Below are 21774 nucleotides of genomic sequence, written 5' to 3'. Positions count from 1 at the left end.
TCCTCCACATGATTCTGGGTTGTTTCGATTTGAGTGTACGTCTACCCTAGGTCTGAGAAAAGTATTCTTGAAGCGATTGTCCAAGCGTGTTGGCGAGCTATAGCTAGTCGAAAACTAGTAATTGGTGGTTCTTTCTTCTCAAGATCGGGCCGATACCCATCGAAACGAGTGGAAATTTTTACCATGCCCCTCATGAATTTCGTGAACAGATACCCTACTAAGAATACTAGCGTTGTGAACATCTGCTCGGAACGCGGCTGGTCTAGAGATCAATGGAGATCGCACAATCCCTCGTCTTCTGCGGTGTTCACCCGACACTAAGACGTAACTAGGGCCCAAGCAGTTAATATTCATTTATTTTGCTCTGCATTGGAGTGACTTTTATTGCTATTTAAGAAGTATTTCCAAGGCGACTTTGTAAACATGTTTCCCAATGAGATTCGTAACAGTCGATCGATGTAGCATTTCATACGAGCCACAGTGAAATTTTCGAACTAGAATTACGTTGGGAATACCCTCCATTCAAGTACACTAGGAAATGAGTTTGTAAAAATGATTGACTTTAGGTCGGCGTTATTGCAGGTAATTCAACAACCACTCCAACCACTCCCAGTCCAGACAATATTGTACACATTAGCTTCACTCACTGTAAACAGAAGTGGAACTGATGCGTATGTTCTGAATAGGTCTTCTTATTCCTGGATTGGGAATGTGCTCTCCGTCAGCGAACCAGAGGCGGTGTCAATCACCACCTGAACCCCTGGAAGTGCCTTGGCTTCGTTGTAGGAAAACATTTGCGCACCTGAACAACAATGTTAGCCATCACATCGTGAGTGAGAAGACCTCTGGGACTTACTATCAGGACCTTGTGCTCCAATAGTGCAAGCACCACCTCTATCCAAAGCCTCGTAGAACTTGTACGTGACCACATTGGGTCTCGCTTCCTCTAGGAGCATGTTGAAGTGGTAATACTGGTCCTTGTCCTGGTAACGCGAGACATACCACTCGACGCAGAAAGTCCTGGACGGGGCTTCACCAGCTGCTTCGTAGTAGATACCCTGGGGCGTACCCTTGTAGATGAAGAGATCACACCAAAAGGGGAACAGGCTGTACTCGGGGAGGTTTCTGTTTCGGCAAGGCAGGGCCTCGTAACGGAAGATGGCATCTCCACGGTCGAGGCTGAAGACGCCGTTGATGGAGACAAAGACTTGCGTGGAGGAGTGGCCGTAGATGGTGACAGGGAATGGGGCCTCGAGAGGATAAAAGATGTCGTCAAAATCGTCCGAAGCGCCAGAAAGGCTACCAACAATTGGGAGCGGGTTCGCAAGAGTCTAGAAAGAATTAGCCACCAGTAAGTCACACAGATTTCACACAATGACGTACCACTTTGTTAGGAAGCTTTGGCTTCTTAGCTTCCTCCAGCTGCAGCCTCACTCTCTCCAGTTCGGCCTCCGTCGCCCTCTTGGCCTCCTCCTCGGCCTCCAGCTTCCTGTGCGCCTCCTCATCCTGAGCTCTGGCTGCATCTACTCTATCTTGAAGCTCCTTGATAGACTCCTCGGAAATTCTCTTGGCTTCTTCCGCAGCTTCCATCCGCTGGTGATCCTCAAGGTCATGGGCACTCAACTCTTCGATCTTGGCCTGGAGTGCTGACTGGGTTTCTTCGGCAGACTTTTGGACATCTTCGAGGAGCTGGATCTTCTGGTCTCGCTCGTCTTTCACGTTCGCCAACGCAGCCTCAAGGGTGGTGATGGTACCATCCTTAGCAACGATACTCTCGTTTACCTCAGCGAGCTCCGTCGCCTTGTCGGCAAGACTCTGGTTGATGTCAGAGATCTCCTGGTCCTTGGTCGTCAATTGAGCATTGAGGTCTTCGACACTTGCGTAGAGCGCAGTATTAGCCCGGTTTGCAGAGGCAAGCTGATCCGTAAGAGTCGAGATTTCGGCGTCCTTCTCTTCGCAATTATGCTTGCAAACGCTCAAGCGTTCCTGAGCAGTCTCGAGCTCATGGGAGACCGAAGTGAGTTGCTCGCTCTTGCTGTCCAGCTCAGCCTGCAGGGACGCCTTCTCTTGGAGCGCTTGATCAAGCGCATCATGCGCTGCGTCGATAGACTCGTGGTCCTCCTTGTCGTGTTCCCTCTCACGGACCCAGGCTTCGTGTTCCTCGAGCACTCTCCTGCCGAGCTTCTCCTTGAGGCGGTTTTCAGACGCCTGCGACTTGTGGAGAGCCTTTTCAGTAATGCGGAGCTTGCGGGCAAGTTCCTTTTCCGCCTTGAGTGAAGCGGCGCGATTTTCGGCCATTCTGTCCTCGAAGTCTTGATTTGCCTTCTCTTGACCAGACGCGGTGACCTCAAGAAGTTCGAGTGCCGTGGTCTGCTCACGGAGTTGCTCACGGAGAAGGGTCAACTCGATGGCATCATTTCCAATCGTGTCAATTGCCGCGTGCAGCCTCTTTTCCAGAAGCTCGTAGCCCTAGATAGAGATCAGTAACGAATCTTCCAATTGGATAGGAGCCATGTGTAATTCACTTACAGAGCCGTACTCCTGGGCGAGATGGCCAGCATGGTCAATGAAAGCCGCTGCCAAAGCCAAATTCTTGCTGATGGTTGTGGAAAACGGCAAGGGGTCCTGGATGCGGGTCAAAGCCGGTTCATCCGTGGGAAGAGAACATTCGAAGGTGATGATCCCAACCTGACGTTCAGGTGGGATTACGGTCCTTTTACGCGTCAGCAGCGGCTCGTGAAAATGGTAAGTGATCTTCCAGGACATACATAGCCTCGGTCTTCTGGTTTCGGCGGTGAGAAGGCATCCTGAATTGAGATTCCGAAAGCGCTTCACTTAGGAGTCTGACTTGATGCAGTTGTTGTTTCTTTTCTCCTTAAGAGTGTGAATATGATTGATCTGGAGGTCTGTTCTGACAATTTATCTATGGGATAGTCTCATATTTATATTCATGGCTATGGTAGGGAGCCCTCTCAAACTACGTCGAGTCCTAGCCACTCGTCGGCATCACGCTCATGCGCCTTTTGCTCTCCGTTTGTCGATGATGCAATCATTCTCGATTTGGCGGTTGTTATGGTGGCGATCTCGGGATTCGTCATATTCCCATGTCCGTCTGTACGGCTACTGCAATTGTCATACGACGGCAGAGCTCGTCCTTGTCCGAAGGTGGAGATTCAGCTCTGAGATGGCATTTCTCGAAAGCCAGCTATGGCAATGAATGGCGTAGATCAGGGTCGTTCCGTCTGCATGTCAGAGCGTTTAAAATGAATGAAGTTAGCGTGGGCGGCCGACATAGCAGCTGTGCTGCGAGTCAATCAATAACCCCAATTTCTGCAGCTCCAGGGGGTCTCAGCCATTTCCCGGTTACGAGAATCAGCTCTCTGCAGGTGTCAGCTTTTCCCCATGAGATCTTCGTATGCCTCCTCGATTGGTTGGTTGAAATTGGGTGGCTGTTGCATCACGAGCGTCGCTGGTGTCAAGCCGTCACTTCACCTCGCCTTAGTCGACCTGAAAACGGCGGCGCCCACGTTACATTACAGGTCTTTAGCATTAAAGTATTGAAGCACCTTCGCTGATCTATCCGTATTGGGAGAGATGAGGGGTTGATGGCCGTAAGATGCAGGCTCCTTCTTCGCTGAGGAATAGCGTCATTTGCATACTCAAACTGCCCGTAGTACAGAATGTGTGAGTGCTGTCTACTTCTACCATCAGCCGTCTCCTAGCCGTCTAGTACACGCGCATCGTATCTTTTCCCGCCCAAGAAGCGCATGATCCCGGTGATCCGGTTTCCTATCCTACGCCCAGTGAAATAATAAATGGCTGAGAAGAGACAGAGAAAAGTCTACTAAGCCACAGTTTCCTAAAAAGGTGATATTAATCGCTCATCCGACCCCCAATATAATTCCGTAGCTTCCGGCACTAGAGGGGCCTCAAAAGCGGCCACATAGTACCTTAGTCTTGGAAGGCGGTCAGGATCTATCCAATGCTGTGGCCGGTGAGGCGCTTTCAGTAGCACCTGCAAAGGTGGACTTTCACCGGTCTCGCAAGCGGTCTTGGTCTTTGCAGCAAGATGATTCGTTCTTCAGTTGAGTCCGACTAGTTTGCCATCTCCGCGTCTCCCTGTCTGCATATTGGCTCACAAATGCGCTCTTCGGATATCACAAATCTATTGGCTCACCCTGCAGGCTCTTACGCGCTGAACATAGCTCGGCCCCGCCATATATCCTAGAGGTGCCTAGCCATCTTGAGAACGCAGTTTCGCGTGCTTGCTCCGGCGGTGTGATATGCCGCACATAGTGGCTCCTCTCAGCTGAAATAATTCCCTGCATGGCACAACGGGAGTCATCCTAATCATCCGCTTTTGACTGATGCGCTTTCATCCGGGCTCGCACAGTTTGGGAAAACGTCAGTTAAAGCTAGCCCGTTATACTCCATGTTCTTCCTCGCAGTACTAAATTAGGACGTTGATTTCAAGAAATAATTTTATTTCTGAAAACCAGTCCCGTAACCCCGACACCCATACTACTTGTGTATCAACAGCGCACTAATCTACAGGCCCGGCTTCTGTAGTACACCGGATTGACAAGCCTGCTCGGTGACTCAGATCGAGCTGCAAGCCCTGTGATGTGGTAAAAGCAATGTACTGATCATATCCTAGATTTCAGCACAAAAGATGAACTAGAGTATTAAAGTCACGGGCAGGTGATCAGGTAGTCAACTTTGTAACCTGCCACACAGATCAATCATGAAACTTCCCGGTTCATGGATACAGAGAGCGCTAAAACTCCCACCGGAAACACTGAAGCGATGGCCCATATTAGATAACTCCAGCTTTAGTCAAGTGAGTAGTTGGCTAATATTTCCTTGCTGCATTCAGCGATCTGAGTGATCAGGTGGGTGATATGAAATCTTTTGATATTTTTGTTTAGCGATGGTCTTGGGGTCAGTCTTATAGGATGTTGATGACCTTAGACTTCCGACAGTCTCTTGATACCTCTGGTAAGGACTCACCGCAAGGGAAGCTAAAGAAGTACATACTTTCTTCAGCTACCATACCGACTTGGTGTTCCTTTTACTATTCTATCTGGCATCCTTCACTGGTTTATCTCGCAGAGCATCTTCCTTTCGGTTGTGGCTGCCTATAGCCCCTAAGCTTGGCTGGAGGACTCGTGCATGTCATAGCATGCGGGGACTTTCCTTTGCCATTTTTGCTTGTAATTAAACCGAATATTTTTATGTGCGCTATCCTGTTCATCTGATGTTCCGGACACTATATAAGTTTCTCATGTTTCTTTGTAGCCAGAAGAGTCCAGGGAAACACGGCGTACAACACATATACCATCTATCAGCGCACCCCCGGCCAGTAATACAACGGCATCCAATATAGTAGTAGCATCAAATGTTCCGGATACTTGCATGGTAGCAGTGATAGCCGAAGTGATGAATTTCACAAGCCGCGACGGCCGCTGTTCCACACTCATAACCTGGATCAAAGGCCACAGTCAATCGACCACAGACCGTTGGAGGATCCTGACGCGGAAATCTCAACCATAGCTCAACCATTGAACTCTAATTAGGGCCCATCACATGTGCGTCTCCTGAAACAACAAGTGAAACACGCTCAATGAATTCCCAAAGTTAGATAGGAGACGTCAGCGATTCTCAGAAACGGAAGTAATATTTGTGACGACGGAATACGCTCTTTTTAACTGCGCCACGGATCAAGCCAAGGCACATCACACCACGAGCCCGAAATAGGCCAATATGCCGGGGCTTCCGGCCGCATCTGGGTGGTAACACCGTTCTGAGGCGGGGTTTCTCCATAGACGCCGACGGCAACAAATGCGGAGTTTACCCCAGAGCCTCGGAAGTTAGCGTGGTCCGTATTAAATACTTGAACTCTACAACATGTGAGAACTGGGACGCCTATTTCCTGCTTCCATTCCCCAACTACGCAACACACGTCTCCACAGCTCCTGCGATTGATTCAGCATTCAATCATGTCTTCAGACGCGACGGACCAGAAGCCCGTCATCATTGTCGGCGGCGGCCTGGCTGGTCTGGTGGCGGCCTTTGAGCTCGGCGTCCAGCGCGGCATCCCCACCATCATCGTCGACCAGGAAAATGAGGCCAATCTCGGCGGCCAGGCCTTTTGGTCGCTGGGCGGCTTGTTCATCGTCGACAGCGCCCAGCAGCGACGCACCGGCATCAAAGACTCGCGCGAGCTGGCCATGCGCGATTGGTTCGGGAGCGCGCAGTTTGATCGCGCCGACGGTGAGGACCACTGGCCGATCAAGTGGGCCGAGGCCTTTGTGAACTTTGCCGCCTCCAAAGACGGAGAGGAAGGCATGGAGGGCTACGTCAAGGCCAGAGGATTGGGCTTCCTGTTCAATGTCGGCTGGGCCGAGAGAGGAGACGGAAGAGCTGATGGCCACGGCAATTCGGTGCCGAGGTTCCATGTCTCATGGGGAGCGGGGCCGGAGGTTGTGAGGATCTTCCGGGACCCCGTTCTCAAGGCTGCGGAGAAGGGAACCATAACATTCAGGTTTCGCCACGCGGTAGATGAGATCATTGTCGACGAGAAGGGAAGAGCAGTTGGAGTGCGTGGACGTGTGTTGGAAGAGGATAAGCAAGCTAGGGGAGTCAAAACATCGCGCGTCGAGGCCGACAAGTTTGAGCTATACGGGTCGGCAGTCTTGGTCTCATCCGGTGGAATTGGCGGAAATGTCGAGGCCGTAAAGGCAGCATGGCCCGTCGACCGACTAGGACCCAAGGTGCCTGAGACCTTCGTCGTCGGCGTCCCGGCGCATGTCGACGGGCGCATGATTGGAATCACTGAGGCCGTTGGTGCAAATGTCATCAACCGCGACCGGATGTGGCATTACGTCGAGGGCCTTCGCAACTGGGACTCAATCTGGCCCGACCACGGCATTCGCATTCTCCCTGCGCCGTCATCTCTCTGGCTGGATGCCACCGGCAAGCGTCTACCGCCCTATCTGTTCCCGGGCACAGACACGCTCGGAACGCTGAAGGCCATTTGCAGCACTGGATACGACTACTCGTGGTTCATCCTCGACCAAACCATCGTCGCGCGTGAATTCGCTCTGTCCGGCTCGGAGCAGAACCCCGATCTGTCCAACAAGAGCATCATCCAGTTCCTCCTCCAGCGCGTGTTTGGCAAGAAGGGAACGATACCGGTGCAGAACTTCCAGAAGCATGGCGAGGACTTCATCGTCCGCGACACGCTCGAAGAGCTCGTGAAGGGAATGAACGAGCTGGCCAAGGGACGCGGCCCTGAGCTAGATTTCGACGATATCAAGGAAACCGTCGAAACTCGAGATGGCCAGATGGACAATCCCTACTCCAAGGACGCCCAAGCAATGCTCATAAACAACGCCAGATTGTACTGGCCGGATGGGAGAAGTCGCGTTGCACCCCCGCACAAGTTATTAGATCCGGCACACGGCCCGCTGATCGCAGTCCGGCTGAACCTGCTGACGCGCAAGACGCTGGGCGGCATCGAGACCAACTTGAGTAGCAATGTCATGAAGGCGGATGGGTCGGAATTCCCGGGACTATATGCGGCCGGCGAGGCTGCTGGCTTTGGCGGAGGCGGTGTTCACGGGTATAACTCGCTCGAAGGAACGTTCCTGGGAGGTTGCATCTTTTCAGGCAGAGCTGCCGGAAGAGGCATTGCAGAAGAGTTGCTTGGTCATGCGGGAGAGCCCGCACCAGTGACGCGATCGCTCCTTTGATGGGTTCTCATCCATTCTCTATCCAGCCTCAACATGTAGGTTTGAACGGGGCAAGCCGAACAGCACGCCTGGCCAGTATATAATGATTCCCTTTCTAGATCTAGTCATCAATAAATTTCACGTTAACCTCTGGAATCATCCGTCGAACTGTTCCACGGTCATACCGTCGTCCATCTCAGTGCTGGACGTAGTCGATAAGCCCATGTTTGGCAACACAACGTATCTGCGAGACTGTCGACATTTATGATATGATATAAATTTCAAGCACACAGACGTTTATTTCATCTGCTAGATAGCTTCAGAGCCACCACAAAAAGAAGTAAAAGAGACTCGTCCCTTGTCCAGCGTGCCAACTGTTGTGTGTAGAAAGAATTAAGATACTTAAACACTTCTAAATTCTCGCTAGATTTATAAATAAACTAATATAATTATAAAGGAGATTCTATCTATCTAGAGATTCATCTTCCACTTCATTGTTTTAGATCTACTTAATATTTAATGCGTATAGAAATCCTTCTGCTCAATCTCCCATAGAAATCCGAAGAAAATTCCAAAAAGGCATAATCTAGACCTTCTAGTAAATCCCAGGGAAGTCCAAGTCCATTTCGCTCTATGCTTCTCGAGCTTACTGTCGGGGAATATATCTAAAAAATTATAGAGATTTTCTAAATATAATCTTTAAGGAAATCAATAATAATATCGAACTATCCACAGCCTGCTCGACACGGTGATATTTCCTGAGCATCGATCTTGAAGACTCCGACGACGAGGCAATAGCCCCTGCCCGGCCGACCTGTCCCAACCGTAGCCGGTTCACTAGCGGGTTGCCCGAAGCCCTAAGCCGCATGGACGGCCTTCGAGCACCCGACGAGAACAACCATACCGGCACATATATGGGAGGTGAGGAGCTCTGCTCTAACTTTGCCGAACTTCTGGAGCGACTGTACGCGGCCAAGACCGACGAGGAATTGCATGCCGTTTAGGAAGAAGGCAAGACCATTCTCCATGCAGGCATTGACAAAGCTAGCCATCCCTTCTCCAAGCGAGCTTCGAACTAAACTTCGAAGGTGAGAGCGCAACCAGCGTCTTCAACATCTTCAAGTGATTGGCGCATGACTCATCGAATGTGGACGAAGCAACAGGGATGCGAAAGCTAGTCGTCAAATATCAATTGCAGGTACTGAATCCGGATGTTCTTGTACTTGATTCCCATAGGTATTCACTTTTTCTATTTCCGCTTAGCTAAACCGGCCCAGCTGCAACCGTCGACTGAAGGCGAGAAGGCCCAGGTGTCGGTTACTTATGAATTAGTCGACATTCCACGGATTCAGTGCGCAAATTGTATAAAAGTTTGTAATTTGTCAAGTATTTGATATTCTCTTGGACAACCGCTGGGTATTGATCCCGCCATGGTTACAAAACATGCTAGAAAAGATGTTGCAGTTGCAGATTCCCCATGATCCCGTACCAGAACGAGCCATTTCTGCTGTGTGATGAACGCCTTCCGCTCCCAGTACCTAGTTTAAAACAACGCCGATATTCCCCCTAATCAAACACACTCATCCATAAAAAGGCGCCGGTTGCACCGCCGAGAAGCAAAACCGTGAGGATACCCGCTCCGGCCCTGTCTGCTCCAGTGATTTTTCGCAGTTCTGGCATGTCGTGACTGTTCTTTCCGGCATTGGGGTCGCCCTTCGAAATGCCACCCGTCTTGTTCGTCACCGGCGGGTCGGCGTCTTCGATCAGCAGGCTGGACACGGCGGCAAGCACGCTCATAGCCTCGCCGGCACCGCTCGTTTCGTCCACGGCCGGATCGACAAACACTCCGCCACTCCAGTAGAAGCCGCACACGCGACCGGATTCGCCGCCGGTGCACTGATTGGCGGCGGCCAGGGCTGACGTGGCGAGCACGGGGAGGATCTTGTCCTTGGTGTGGGGGGCGATCTGCGTCACGACGGAGAGCCACCGGTGGACGTATCCCTTGAACGAAAGCATGTCGGTTGAGCAGGCTCCCTGGCGGCCTTCGCAGGGGATTTCGTAAGCGATGTCCTTAGGGAAGAAGTTTTTGAGCAGCGAGTCGAGGAGCTTGTCGACACGGCTTTTCCAAACCTCATCGCCATCGGTCTGTTCGAGTGTTAGCTGCGGGTAGGGGCAAATGAGTCGTTACACTGACAAAATTGTACATGAATGCCGATCCCTGGAGTAAGATGGCGGCGTTGTAAGAGAAGGTGGCCTTGTTTACGTCGGTGCAGTTGTGCTCAACGTGACCGCCGTCGTATACTTGATAAGTCTCGTGGTCGATGTATTCGACCTTCCATAGCCAATCCCAAGTCTCCTCAGCATACTCGGCGTATGTCGAATTTCCGGTGTACCTGGCAAGCCGAGCACCAATGTTAAAGAAACATCCATTCGCGATTGCTATATAATAAGTTAGTCGCAGTCGTTGATGGCGCTGGAGAAGACTCACTGTTCTTGTAGTTGTATCCGGCGTTGGAAAATGGAACCTGCCATCTCAAACCACCGTTACAGGTCTCATCGTGTCGTCCGGGTGCTGCTTGGGTCGCCCAGACACCTTGTGCGAGTGCCAGCCACTGGGGTTTGTCATCTGGAGGATTGGGGAACTTGTTTTCAGCCGCCAGCATGGCCGTCATGCCCCAGAAGCCTTGATCGTCATTTCCCAGGGATGCTGTGTGGTTCAAGGGCATGAAATCTGCATTTTCGCCGGTTTGATGCAAAATCCCTTCCATAACGACATCGTTGTAACTCGTGTCACCAGTCAACTTCCAGTAGTCTGTTCTCACTTAGTTCTCCGTCTTTCGGGGGATCCAGCATGACTGGTCGGGATATCGACGCACCGACGTAAGTTCCCATCATAGCACCTCCCTCCCACCAGTAATAATCGCCCTTGTATTCGGTAGGCGGTCCGGGTAGAATGCCGGGAATCTTGCCGGTCTGGTTTCCATCGTACTGAAGCATAAGATCGTAGGCTAAGGTCCGGGCCGCGTCGCGAATCTCATCTGGGAGAGCACGTGTTAGTTTTGACCGAGGACGGCCGATGAGGTGTATTACCTTTGGTGCTAATCTTGTAGTATTGGGCTTCGGCGGACTGGAAGAGGAGACTTCCGAGGAGGAGCCCGGCCTGGGGTGAACGCATGTTGAATTCGAAAATGAATGAGGGGCGAGAACTGAAAGAAGCAGATTGAATCGTCGAGAGAGCGGGATCGAGAGGCGGAGAGAGCGAAATCGGAGTAAATGAGAGAGATGAATTAAGAAAACCTAGATAAGACCACCCCCAAAGCGATTGAGATGGGAAGAGAGTCCAAGTCGAGTTCCAAACCGGCCATGAAGTCCTACAAAACCACGGAGCAAGGCGAAGATGAGAAGAGTAGAAGAGGTCTCTAAATCACGAGAAGATGTCAAAGGAACGGTCACGAGTGGGATGGCACCCCAGGTCTTTCAAGTGCGCAAAAGTCTTGGCCAAACAAAGCGCTGACACGGTCACCAGTAAACTACGACTTGGTACGAGCCAAGCTTCTGGGCATCGGGGCAGTGCATCCCCAGTCGCAATACATAGTTGCTTGGCAGGCTTTCGGTAGGCGCTTGGCAGTCTGAGCCAGCCGTTGGCATGAAGACGCTGCGAAGCGGCCAGGCCAATCCCCAACGAGAGCGAGAGCGATCCGCAGAGTCCAAGACACCAAGCGCGTATTCAATTACTGCGTGATTGTTACTAGCAGGCGGTGGCCCGTCCCTGGCTGGTCTGGCGGGTGGGCGAAGCAAGGGCCAAGACATGAGCGAGTCTTGGCGGCCAGCGACAGGCAAGCCACGTAATTGATTCACAGGTCGGCGGCCCTGGGGAAATTGGAATTGCGGTGATGCGGATTCTGAGAGCCAGGAGGTTATCCGGGGCCATCCGTCGACGGTCGAGCCGCAGAAGTGCATCATCGGGACATGGCGAAACGCGGAGGCCGGATCAAGAAACACTCCACGTGCTGTCGGTCTACGGATCGTCAAGCAGCTTGTGGCTGCAACTCGGCGACCAGGGAGCAGCTCTATCTTCCGGGAGGGGCCTTTTCCGGGCCACCGGGTGCACCGGAAGATGGGCTAGGGCGGATTACGCGTCCTTCTCTGTTGATCCTTAAGATGAGCATCCGTTTGGCGGTTTGGATGTCGGTCGTACAGAGTACGAAGCACACAGGGAGGAATTGATTACTGGCCGGCCCTCAATAGTGGCTGGATGGATGCCCTGGCGCGAGCCGCCAAAGTGCCAGAATGCGGCTGGCCTCATTAGCACCAGAGAACACAGCCCGAACAACTGGGGAAGCAAAAGGGGTCGTCTTTGCCTCCGCCAGGTATCTGCGCATCTTGGCAAGATGAGGAGCAGCGTGAATCCCCCGTAACGGACATTGAGAGTCTGGCTCGTGAGACGCCATTGCAGGTTGTGGGCAAGCTTATAGGCTTGGCAGACTTGGCAGGGGCTGGGAATGGGAGCCACAGCGTCACCTAGCGCATTCCCCCTTGCTTAACGCTCCAGTAATCACAGCTCAGTGCTCCAGTAATGACGTTTCAGGGCTCAGTAGTAAAGACGAATACCTGCTCAGTGACATGGGGCCAATACTCCCCGCCCGAACCGTCCGGACATTGACTCCATCTCCAAGACTCTATCTCATTTACGCTCCCCAGCGGACACGGCACTAAACTTAACTTTAATTACGCCCCGAGCAACCCCCTGTTTCTCCCCTGGACGCCCTGGAACTGGCCCCCTGCGTCCCAGCGACGAGCCGGAGACAGGAGTGGCTTCAATCCGCTGGCCCCCCTCCACAACAACTCGGGCACATCCTCCACTGCACCAGCCAGTGACAGCACGACACACAGCGACCGGTGGCCCCTGGTATGCTTAAATATTACCTTATTCTCCCGAAACGTGGGTGTGCGTCACCAGAAACCCTCTGTGTCAAGACGGCGCCTCGGGACTCGATATCTGGCCGAAGGCTGCGCGTCTGCGTACCATTCGAGCAGGTTTCTGCACAAGAGATGGCCCTCAGGTCGACCGTGGCTGGCTTGGCTATTTTCCCTTTGGCGCTTCGTCTTGGCAATCCCTCTTGGCGCTACTTCTTGGCGCCTCGCTGGGACATTGCTTGGACGGGCCATGTTCAGAGCAAGCGAGTTTGTGAAACCGCCAATGCACTGCTCCGACAGTCCAGCTCAAATACGCGGGAAAAAATATGTACGTAAATTCATCCTGATATTATGCACTACGAAGTACGGAGTACGTCGCCCCGAATTCGTGACAGCCATCTCGGCTCAAAGATGAACCACATCAAACCCTCGGTTTTATACGGAGGTAGTAAGCCAAAATCCCGTCTCAGTTCAGCAGCTCCTCAACGGCGAGTTTCATCATCAGCATTCTCCCTGATCTGTTCCTAATTGCAACCGTGGATCTAGCAACGGCTGACAAACGCGGACGGTATGATGCCGGGAGCCAAAGCACCTTCTTTCCTTGCCAGGTAATCCAGCAGCGATCTTCGCTGATCCCATAGCCAGAGCGACCAGCAATCGACGAGGCGTGATCAATTGAGATCGCGCCAACATCTGTATGAAGGAGTGCCCCGCTAGGCTCAAATCGAAGCTGCGACGTCGTGTTACCAATATGAATCACATGTATGCACTCTCCGCCATCTATCCGCCAAAGCCGCACAGTCTTATCATCCGCCGCAGAGGCCACGAAGGTCGAGTCCGGCGAGAATGCGACCGCAGTTATCCCGTCTACGTGGCCTTCCAGTTGTTGAATCACTTTGCCAGTGAGAACCCACCAAAGTACAACGGTGTTGTCGTGAGAACCTGAAGCCAGGAGATCGTTGTTGGGAGAGAATGCAGCTGCAGTGACAACACGCGTATGCCGTTTTAGAAGCATGTTCTCGCCATTCGAAATCTGCCAGATGTGTAGATCTGCGCTAGGTCCCATCGCTACCAATTTCGAGTCAGCTGAAAAGGTCACCGAAAATATCGAGTTGCCGAGTTCTCTCAGTTCCTGGATACACTCCCCAGTATCAACGCGCCAGAGCCGGACGGCCTCATCGTACGAGGTTGAAGCCATCAAAACTGAGTCGGGTGAGAATGCAACTGACTGCACTCGGTGCAGATGCCCCTGTAGTTCATTGAGGTTGTCGGTATCAGCCCTCCACACCAAAATCTTGTTGTCCAAGATTGACGCTATGTGGTTGGAGTCGGGTGCAAATACCACCAAGTTCCCATCCCCATGAAGGTCTTTCATGTATCTCCCACTGGTCAGGTCCCAGAGCTGCGGTGCTGCGCCGTTCGAGGACGCGACAAGAAGCTTCAAGTTGGGAGAGGTTGCGATGGACGTCACTGTCTTCCCAGGCCTCTCTCCTTCTCGAGAATACTCGCTGCCAACTTGCCAAAGACGCACAGACTTGTCCTGGGAGCTTGATACAAGTCGACTCGAGTCCTGTGAGAAAGCGATTGAGGCCACCCAGCTGTCGTGACCTTTCATTTCCTGTACACACTCCCCACTTCCGACCCGCCAGAGTCGTATCGTAGGACCATGGCATGATGACGCAATCAGCTTCGAGTCGGATGAGAATGCAATCGCCGTCCCCCAGTCCCGATGACCCTCAAATACTTGGATGCACTCACCGGTTGGAACCTGCCAGAGTCGTACGGTCCCATCCTTGCCAGCAGATAACAACTGGGCTGAGGCAGGCGAGAATGATATGGCCAGTACTGAATCCGTATGGCCTTCAAATACTTTAACGCATTCGCCTGTATCAACCTTCCAAATCCGCACGGTGCTATCGTGTGACGCCGACGCTATAAATGCCGAGTCGGGCGAGAATAAAGCAGCCTCAACCGCTTTCAAATGACCCTTTAGTTCTCGTACACACTCATCACTACCTAGCCGCCAAAGCCGGACAGTAGAATCGCAAGAAGCCGAAACAACGAGCGTTGAGTCGGGGGAGAATGCGACCGATGCTATGAAGTCAGAATGGCCGTAATGATGTTGGATACGGTCGTCAGTGCTCACACGCCAGATTGACACGCTGTGATTCGGTTCCGATATCGACGCAATGAGCGTTGAATCAGGCGAGAATACAACCGAAGTCAGCCAACCCTCATCGACATGGATCTCTTGGATACATTCGCCACCATCGATGCTCCAGAGTCGGATATGCCCATATTTCGAGGCCGAGGCGACAAGTGCAGAATCGGGAGTGAACGCTACCGATGTCACCATGTCAGGAAAGGCATCCAAAATTTGGAGACAATGGTCCCAATTGTCTTCGGTCTCTGTGGTGAGAGAAATCCATTCGGGAACTTGGTGCTGAAACATCCTTGTTATCACGCTCTTTTTCGGCGTAAATACAAGTGCGGAGGAGTATATCTGAAGCGGCGTAGAACCGATGGCTTGAATGTTGGCAAGGATCAGCCGCTCAGCATCTTGCAAGAACTCCGAAGTTAATGGACTTTTTCCGGGCTGTAAGTCGGTTAGTCTACGCCAAAAACAGAATTGGGTGGAATCCGTACACTGAGGACCGACCGTAATATGTGAATGGTCTTTCTGCATACCGAGGACCTTCCCATAAGGCTCAATGCTTCTACCCAATGGAGAAAATGGATCGAGAGAAAAGTGTAAACGTCGCCAACATCCTCAACAGTCATACCTGCCTGCTTTGTATGATCAGCCCAATAAAGGCAGGCGTATTGCACCTCTGCTGGAAGCCGGGACGTTATCACATGCTCATCGATAGAGGAACGGCATGCTCCCGGGTTCTTGAGTCCACAGATGTCATTTCGTAGACAATCGCTCATAACCCGCAGGCAGTTTACAGCCACCTGAGAATGAAGTTGCTTCTCATCCATCCAGAACATGTTTACGCCACGCTTCCTAGGATCTACTAAGAAGTCCCGGAACGATAGGTGGAGCAACCGCACAGGAGCATCGACTGACGTAGGTACGTTCAGGACAGAATGTAGCATGGACAGTTGGTTATCGACATCGTCTTCTGAGATGCCGAGAATTTTGCTGAGAGCGCAGATTGTAAGGGGACTGAGTAAGATCACGATTGATCCAACAATTTGGCGGAATCGCTGCACGACCCTCCCCTGCTGATCAGTGGACAAGCCAGCTACCATCTTATTTAAGATCGGCAGGTATGTTGCATCTAGCTTTTCTTCTTGGCGATCTGTCTTGAAGTCCAATACTTCTCGAAGAAGTTCATTGGGGTGTCCACATCGGCGATCGGCGAGGAAACGGCAAACAGTGGCTGCAAAAATGAAGAGAGGTGTTGCCTTTCTCACAAGAATCTGTATATCCCCTTCTCCGGGCCAATCGATCGGTAGCTGTCGCTGCTTGTTTGATACGGATCGATTGTAATCGCGTCTGATGATCGCAAGCTCATGCTGTAGGAAGACGCATATGTCATGCTCAATTACGGGTGGCGGCAGTTTGTGGAGGATTATTTGTTGGTGGGTACCCAACGCGTCAAATCCAAGGCGTATAGGCAGTTCTGGCCTGCTGGTAACGACTATCCTCAATCGAAGGGACTGCACTGACGTCGCACGAGACAGGCCGTCGATGAGGAACTTGATATCAGCGTCCCGTTCGCACTCGTCAAGTGCATCAATGACAATGACAACCGGCACTGATTTATGATGCTCTTGGGCAATATGGGAAAGAGGACGCATGATGAGCTGCTCAAACTGCTCTCGCGACGCTTTTCCAAAAATCATCGGGTCTTTGTCGATTGCTTCTTTGATGTGAGGTGCGAGACTCGGTTCGACTCGTACTAGCTGAGAAGCTATTGTTGTGAAGAATTTGGACAGGTTTCCTCGGTCAGCCTCGCCTCTTTTGAAGAAGAAACTGGCTCCAAGGTAGCTGGACTGGGAGAAATTGCGAGCAATGGTTCGAGATATCGTAGACTTTCCGACTCCAGCTACCCCATTAAGCCAGAATATATCCGCAGCTTGGGGGTCATCAGCCCATTTAGATATGTGGCTGAGGAGGGCGACGCGTGTTTCTGGAAGGCATGTCGGATTATGCTCCTCCTCGCGGGAGTCGAAGGAAGCACCTTCGGCAATAGGCAGCGTGTTTAGCACTGTTTTTTGGTCGATGACAGCGATCTTTTGATCGACTCCAAGGAGGACAGTCCTATAGAGCCACATCCTTAGTCTGCGGCTTAGTACAATGCAATGAAGTACTTACGTCTGGTCTGCTTGGAGTGCTAAAGAAATGATTTCCGTTTGTTGTCCAAGTTCTTGAATGAACCTGTCAACCTCACGTTTTTGAATCGGCCACTGTAAAGCACAGAATCCCACCCGACTCATTAATTTCTTCGACGTCCGAGGTTTGAGCTTCTCCTCCAGCGCTTCAAGCTGCGAGAGACTGAGGTGCAACCCAGTGGCCAGATTCTGTGAGCTCTCAAGACGCGCCCCGTTAGGGCCCTGTAGCAATTTCTGGACGCTCTCTGACGTCTTCTGGAGATTGGTGACGACAGTGTGAAGTCGATCGATATCGGCTTTGGCATGTTTGACATCCCGGCCATACTGAAAGCAGAGCAAACCGACCTTCGCCGTCATGTCAATGACGGTGAGGAGATTGACGGCGACCCCAACTGCCTCCATGGCGATTGTATGAGAGGACCGGCGGACTGTGGGTCTTGTGAGGACCGCACTTCAAAGAGATACTCCAGACGGGTTCGCAAGAGCTGCGCAGGCCCTGAGGTAGGTGCCAAGATGGACAAAATCCGAGTTGAGTGGTTTGTGAAGAATAAGGCGGCCCAACGAGTCACGGGACTTTATGTCCTTGGGAGCTGAATGCATGGAAACGTCACTTCTGGCAGCCTGATCGGCCACATAGAGAGCAGCATGATAAGCCGTGCATGTCAGACGAAATGACTTGAGGTTCGTTTCAATTGCCTTCTCCTTAAGAGTAAGAAGCGGTGATGACAATACGAGTGTGCGAATATTACTAAACCAGACATCGTATACATGTGCATTCTAAGTCTAGCTCAATCCAAAGTACCTAGCTTACAGTCCGAGCACCGAGAGCGTGAACGGCGAAGCGCAATCCCTAGATCCTTCCGCTCTACTCTTCTGGTTTTAAATAATGTGAATAATTGTATCACAGTGTTTTGGATGGTTTGCTCCAATTGTATATTTTCATAATAGGCCCTAAGTGATACAGTGGGTAAAATAATGTCGAGTAAACAACTTCTGCGGAGTGTGAAATCCAAGTATCTGGGGATAGCTTGCTCGTACAAATCTGTTACGATCACCCAGACCAACAATAAAATAGATCACGATAATTTTGGAAACAAAAATGTATGCTAACAGGGGAATACAAATAGTAATATTGCCAGACCCGCCACGATAGATTTTGAGCTGCTCGGTTTAACTTTTTATAGGGCCTGTAGGGTAGCGAGAGACGTGTGTGAAACTGGAAAAGTGGAACGCCCCACTAAAGCTCACGTATTCCGGATGTTCCTTGTTCAACAGCGTGGGACGCCTGAGTGGACTCCCAACTGCGAATCCAGGCACGTGGGATTGATTGGGTGCCGTCTCTACTTCGTAAATAGTGCCCTGATTTATATCCTTTTTTTTTCGGGGCTACTATACCTAGTGGGATGCACGAAGTCCTCTTGTAAAGCAGGCACGATAGTGCTGCGTTGCGCACCATTAAGCTGCATCATAATATAATTTAATACCATCTTAAGAAACAGGCTTAAAGTCTGTATGGATCTTTAAGCTGGACACAGCGCGCTATTTTGGACCAGGACTTTATGCTTCCCACTGTAGCGCATGTCCATCATCCATGTTGAGATCATTAACTATCTCGGGTATGTACAAATGCACTCCACTTTGTGCAAATCTGCGGACGCTCGATATCACATTCCAGAGCTGAGACATTTATATGACGCCAAGAATAATCGGCTTACTCACAATGACATATTTTTAAATATAGAACTCATTGGGAACGGTAAGTTTTGGAAAACTCAGATTATTGCTAACCCGGACAGAGAAATCCGATGTCTGAGATGTATATTTGTGTACTAGAATTATAGTTATGCCTATATCCCTTTGCCTGCTTCTGTATAAAGAATGGTGCCAATTAATTGTATCCAACCGTCGTGGGAATCGTCATCGTCGTCGCTTAAGGGAGAGCAGCGGGAGCGTAAGCCTGGTCGGGCTTGACAGTCTTGCCGCCGGCGAGCTGCTTGTCGGTGTAGGCGGGCCAGACGATCTGCTTCTTGCTGTTGCTGACAACAGAGAGGGTGGTGAAGCCGTTGCCCTCGCCGAACTGGCCACTCCAGCCGGAGGTGATGGTGAAGTCGCCGCACTTGGAAGGGCCGCCGCTGGAGCGCGAGGCCTTGGGAGTGGCCTTGGCGCTCTTGACGACGTAAGTGCAGCTGGTGGCAGCGGCGGCGCCGGTGTTGATCTTGAAGTTCCAGGTGCAGGTCTTGTCGGCGGTGTCACACTTGCGGTTGAGGCCCTGGAAGGTCCACTGGGGGCCCTTGGCCATCATGGAGACGGCCTCGCCAGCAGGGGCGGGAGCCGCGAAGACGGTGGTGGCCGAGAGGATGGTAGCGAGGAAAGCGGCGGAGAACTGCATGTTGGCGGTTTGTTGGGTTTGCTGAAGAGAGCAGGTAGAAGAGTAGATGGAAGAAGCTGTTGAAGTGTGTGAGAGTGTGAGTGTGTAGATGAGTGTGTTGATGATGGGAAGAAAAGTCTGACGAAGAGGAACACAAGTGGTCTATATATACCTTAATGTTGAGGACATAGAGGTATCCATTTTAGATCGTGATGCCTTGCGAGCTGACTTTGGACGACCCGTTGAGTCTCGGGGCCCCGGCATGTCCTGGCTCCACCGCCCGACTCCGCTCCGCTTACCAGGCCCGAGCGAAGTGTTCGTGTCGAGAAAGTAGCTCCCCAGCGTGCTGCTGTCTTACTGCGACCGCCTTCACTGTGTCTGGCAACAGGAGCGTGGTCGGCGACTTGCCGGATCTCGTATTCCTCCGCCCCATCAGTCGATCTGTGCGGGACAATGCCATTGCCACCGGCCCAGCCAGCTCGAGCGGCCCCGCCGGGCACTCCGGACGGACCATCGCAGGGTGGCTTTTTGCGAGTCTTGCCGTTTAGGGGAACCACGAGACTCGCGGAAGGGTAAAAAAGGCCTGCCTTCGTTGCGTTACTTGGCTCTAATCGGGTAATTGGAGTCATTAGGGTTGCGGTGTTCCAATATTCGGCCAGATTTGCAATTGGCTTCGACCATGGTCAGCAGAAAACAACAGCCATTGCCCCAAACGGGTGAAGTCAGCAGCTCAGCACCTCGTATTCTCGACGCTCAACGCTAGGCCGGGTGCTATTGCCGAAGCCCAGTCGGGAAGTTCAGTCAACCCCGCAAATTGGGCGGGCTAATGACATAGTCTCAAGTAAGGGACATGCCAGACAGACCCAGGCTTGGGTTCAGCTCAGCTCCGTTGGGAGATGGTAGTATTGTGCTGTGCTGCGCCGTGTTGTGTAGCCGCAATGTTACAGAGGTCTAAGATTGGGTTGGCTGCTTCAACAGTCAATTCGTAAGCTCTGCGCCCAGCTCCGACACAATGCCGTGTCAATTGTGCCACTGGATTCACGCTCAGGCAGCGCATTGCCATTACTTCAGCGACTTACGGAGTAATTAGTCCAATAATCCAGCAGTAGTACAGAAAGTGGCAGGTCGTTCCAGGCCTCAATGGACCATCTCCCCGGGCCCCCGCTGGCTGACCGCTCCAGGGCATGTCAAGCTGCCGCTAAGTCAATTTGAGTACAGCACTGTGGATGGAATACGGGGGAAGGCTGACGGCTATTCTTAGCATCAGCCCAGATGCCCGTGCCAGACGAGAGGACCGCACGAGGGCCTTTTGCCAGTCCATGCATTTTGGCTCTGGCCCGTTCGGTGAGTTCATGGACGCCATCGCCGAACCTCGCCCCAACGCCCTTGGTTAAGGCTGGGACTAGGCCTGCGAGGGACAGAGGCGACCCTGCGTGATGTCATTGCAACCTTGCCCGTCGATGGAACGTTCACCTGAGTTTTTGTTCTAGAACTGCGGGTGGGCCCGGCTAAGTGCCATCTCTCCGGGTCCTCGTGTAGACAGCGTGGGAAATTCTAAGTCATGTTTACAACGGAACTGATCAACAATGGCTCTAATTCGGCGTCGGCGACCTGCTGAGTGCGCCTGGCTACATTCTGGCTGCGTCAACGGCGTACATTCGGCCGCGTGTTCCAGCCACTTGCCACCACACGTGCGACCGAATCATTGACATCGGTCCGCTCCAAGGCGCCTCTCAGCCACCAAACCAGCTCTCCAGCTGTCGCCGGAGCGGCATTGAGCACTGCACCAGGACCCGTGGGACGGGATACGGGACTCGGAGGACGGAACGGTCGGACCCCGACTCCAACCAGATAAACGAGGGTCCTAATTTGGGCGCCAGCCGCTATAACATGCTCACTATCGGCCTCAGCTTAATTGATCCCGCCCTGTCAAACCAATTTCTCGTGTTCAGCACAGAATGGTCACTGGGAGGCTGGGGGATGCTCCATCCCTGGGGCCCGGCACTTTATAAGGGCCTGCACTCCCACCACGCGCGGCACTAGCTTTATTACTGACGGAGAGGGGTCTATACAATGCCAGCGTCAACAAGCCACCAGCCATTGCGAACCGTATAAGACAGAAAAAAATCCTGGTCGACATCGGTTACCTGTGCGAAATGAAAATGAGTTCCGTGTGGTCTTTGGCACCACTTGACTCGCTGTAGTGATAAAGTTGAGCTGGCACCTGATCGTACTGCCCAGCCATTCCAGCAGGTCACATCACCACCGGATGGGGTTCCAGCCGAAGTACCCATTGAAGCGAAGCTGATCATGATGTGATGTTGTTCAAACTCCGGGCTGATCACCACAATGGCATTGACTGCTATGAAAAATCCAATGCTGTCTCAGTTTCAGCGATCGATCGCGATCCGACTT

The 21774-nt window shown here is 52.1% G+C and overlaps 6 protein-coding genes across 6 annotated transcripts; 1 reads left to right on the top strand and 5 right to left on the bottom strand.

Moving 5' to 3' along the window:
* Window positions 1-692: 692 nt before the first annotated feature.
* BGZ61DRAFT_516912 (uncharacterized protein) lies at window positions 693-2885 on the bottom strand (the record flags this gene model as incomplete). The annotated part of the gene is made up of 5 exons (XM_046252309.1): window positions 2769-2885; window positions 2530-2713; window positions 1384-2469; window positions 857-1331; window positions 693-802 (listed from the first exon to the last, which is right to left on the bottom strand). The coding sequence occupies exons 1-5, from the start codon at window positions 2804-2806 to the stop codon at window positions 693-695; spliced, it is 1893 nt and encodes a 630-aa protein (XP_046105095.1). The 5' UTR covers window positions 2807-2885.
* A 3024-nt stretch (window positions 2886-5909) lies between these two features.
* On the top strand, window positions 5910-7887 carry BGZ61DRAFT_449531 (putative 3-ketosteroid-delta-1-dehydrogenase). Its single transcript, XM_046245629.1, has one exon. The coding sequence runs from the start codon at window positions 6000-6002 to the stop codon at window positions 7752-7754; it is 1755 nt and encodes a 584-aa protein (XP_046105094.1). The 5' UTR covers window positions 5910-5999; the 3' UTR covers window positions 7755-7887.
* Window positions 7888-8196: 309 nt separating this feature from the next.
* Window positions 8197-10908, bottom strand: BGZ61DRAFT_493167 (glycoside hydrolase; the record flags this gene model as incomplete). The annotated part of the gene is made up of 6 exons (XM_046250613.1): window positions 8197-8222; window positions 9314-9878; window positions 9928-10172; window positions 10222-10545; window positions 10610-10771; window positions 10824-10908. 6 exons carry the CDS (start codon window positions 10906-10908, stop codon window positions 8197-8199), a joined length of 1407 nt encoding a protein of 468 aa, XP_046105093.1.
* Window positions 10909-13116: 2208 nt separating this feature from the next.
* Window positions 13117-13665, bottom strand: BGZ61DRAFT_350211 (WD40-repeat-containing domain protein; the record flags this gene model as incomplete). The annotated part of the gene is made up of 1 exon (XM_046240210.1): window positions 13117-13665. The coding sequence occupies one exon, from the start codon at window positions 13663-13665 to the stop codon at window positions 13117-13119; it is 549 nt and encodes a 182-aa protein (XP_046105092.1).
* A 2471-nt stretch (window positions 13666-16136) lies between these two features.
* On the bottom strand, window positions 16137-17544 carry BGZ61DRAFT_388399 (uncharacterized protein; the record flags this gene model as incomplete). Its single annotated transcript, XM_046242783.1, has 2 exons — window positions 16975-17544; window positions 16137-16920 (listed from the first exon to the last, which is right to left on the bottom strand). Coding segments are annotated over exons 1-2 (1203 nt in total), but the record flags the coding sequence as incomplete, so codon positions are not given.
* A 1212-nt stretch (window positions 17545-18756) lies between these two features.
* BGZ61DRAFT_388396 (uncharacterized protein) lies at window positions 18757-19787 on the bottom strand. Its single transcript, XM_046242782.1, has 2 exons — window positions 19532-19787; window positions 18757-19436 (listed from the first exon to the last, which is right to left on the bottom strand). The coding sequence occupies exon 2, from the start codon at window positions 19378-19380 to the stop codon at window positions 18922-18924; it is 459 nt and encodes a 152-aa protein (XP_046105090.1). The 5' UTR covers window positions 19381-19436; window positions 19532-19787; the 3' UTR covers window positions 18757-18921.
* Window positions 19788-21774: the final 1987 nt, after the last annotated feature.

Source organism: Ilyonectria robusta (assembly GCF_021365365.1).
Source record: "Ilyonectria robusta strain PMI_751 chromosome Unknown BGZ61scaffold_8, whole genome shotgun sequence".
NCBI lineage: Eukaryota > Fungi > Ascomycota > Sordariomycetes > Hypocreales > Nectriaceae > Ilyonectria > Ilyonectria robusta.
This window is presented reverse-complemented; position numbering and strand designations above follow the sequence as displayed.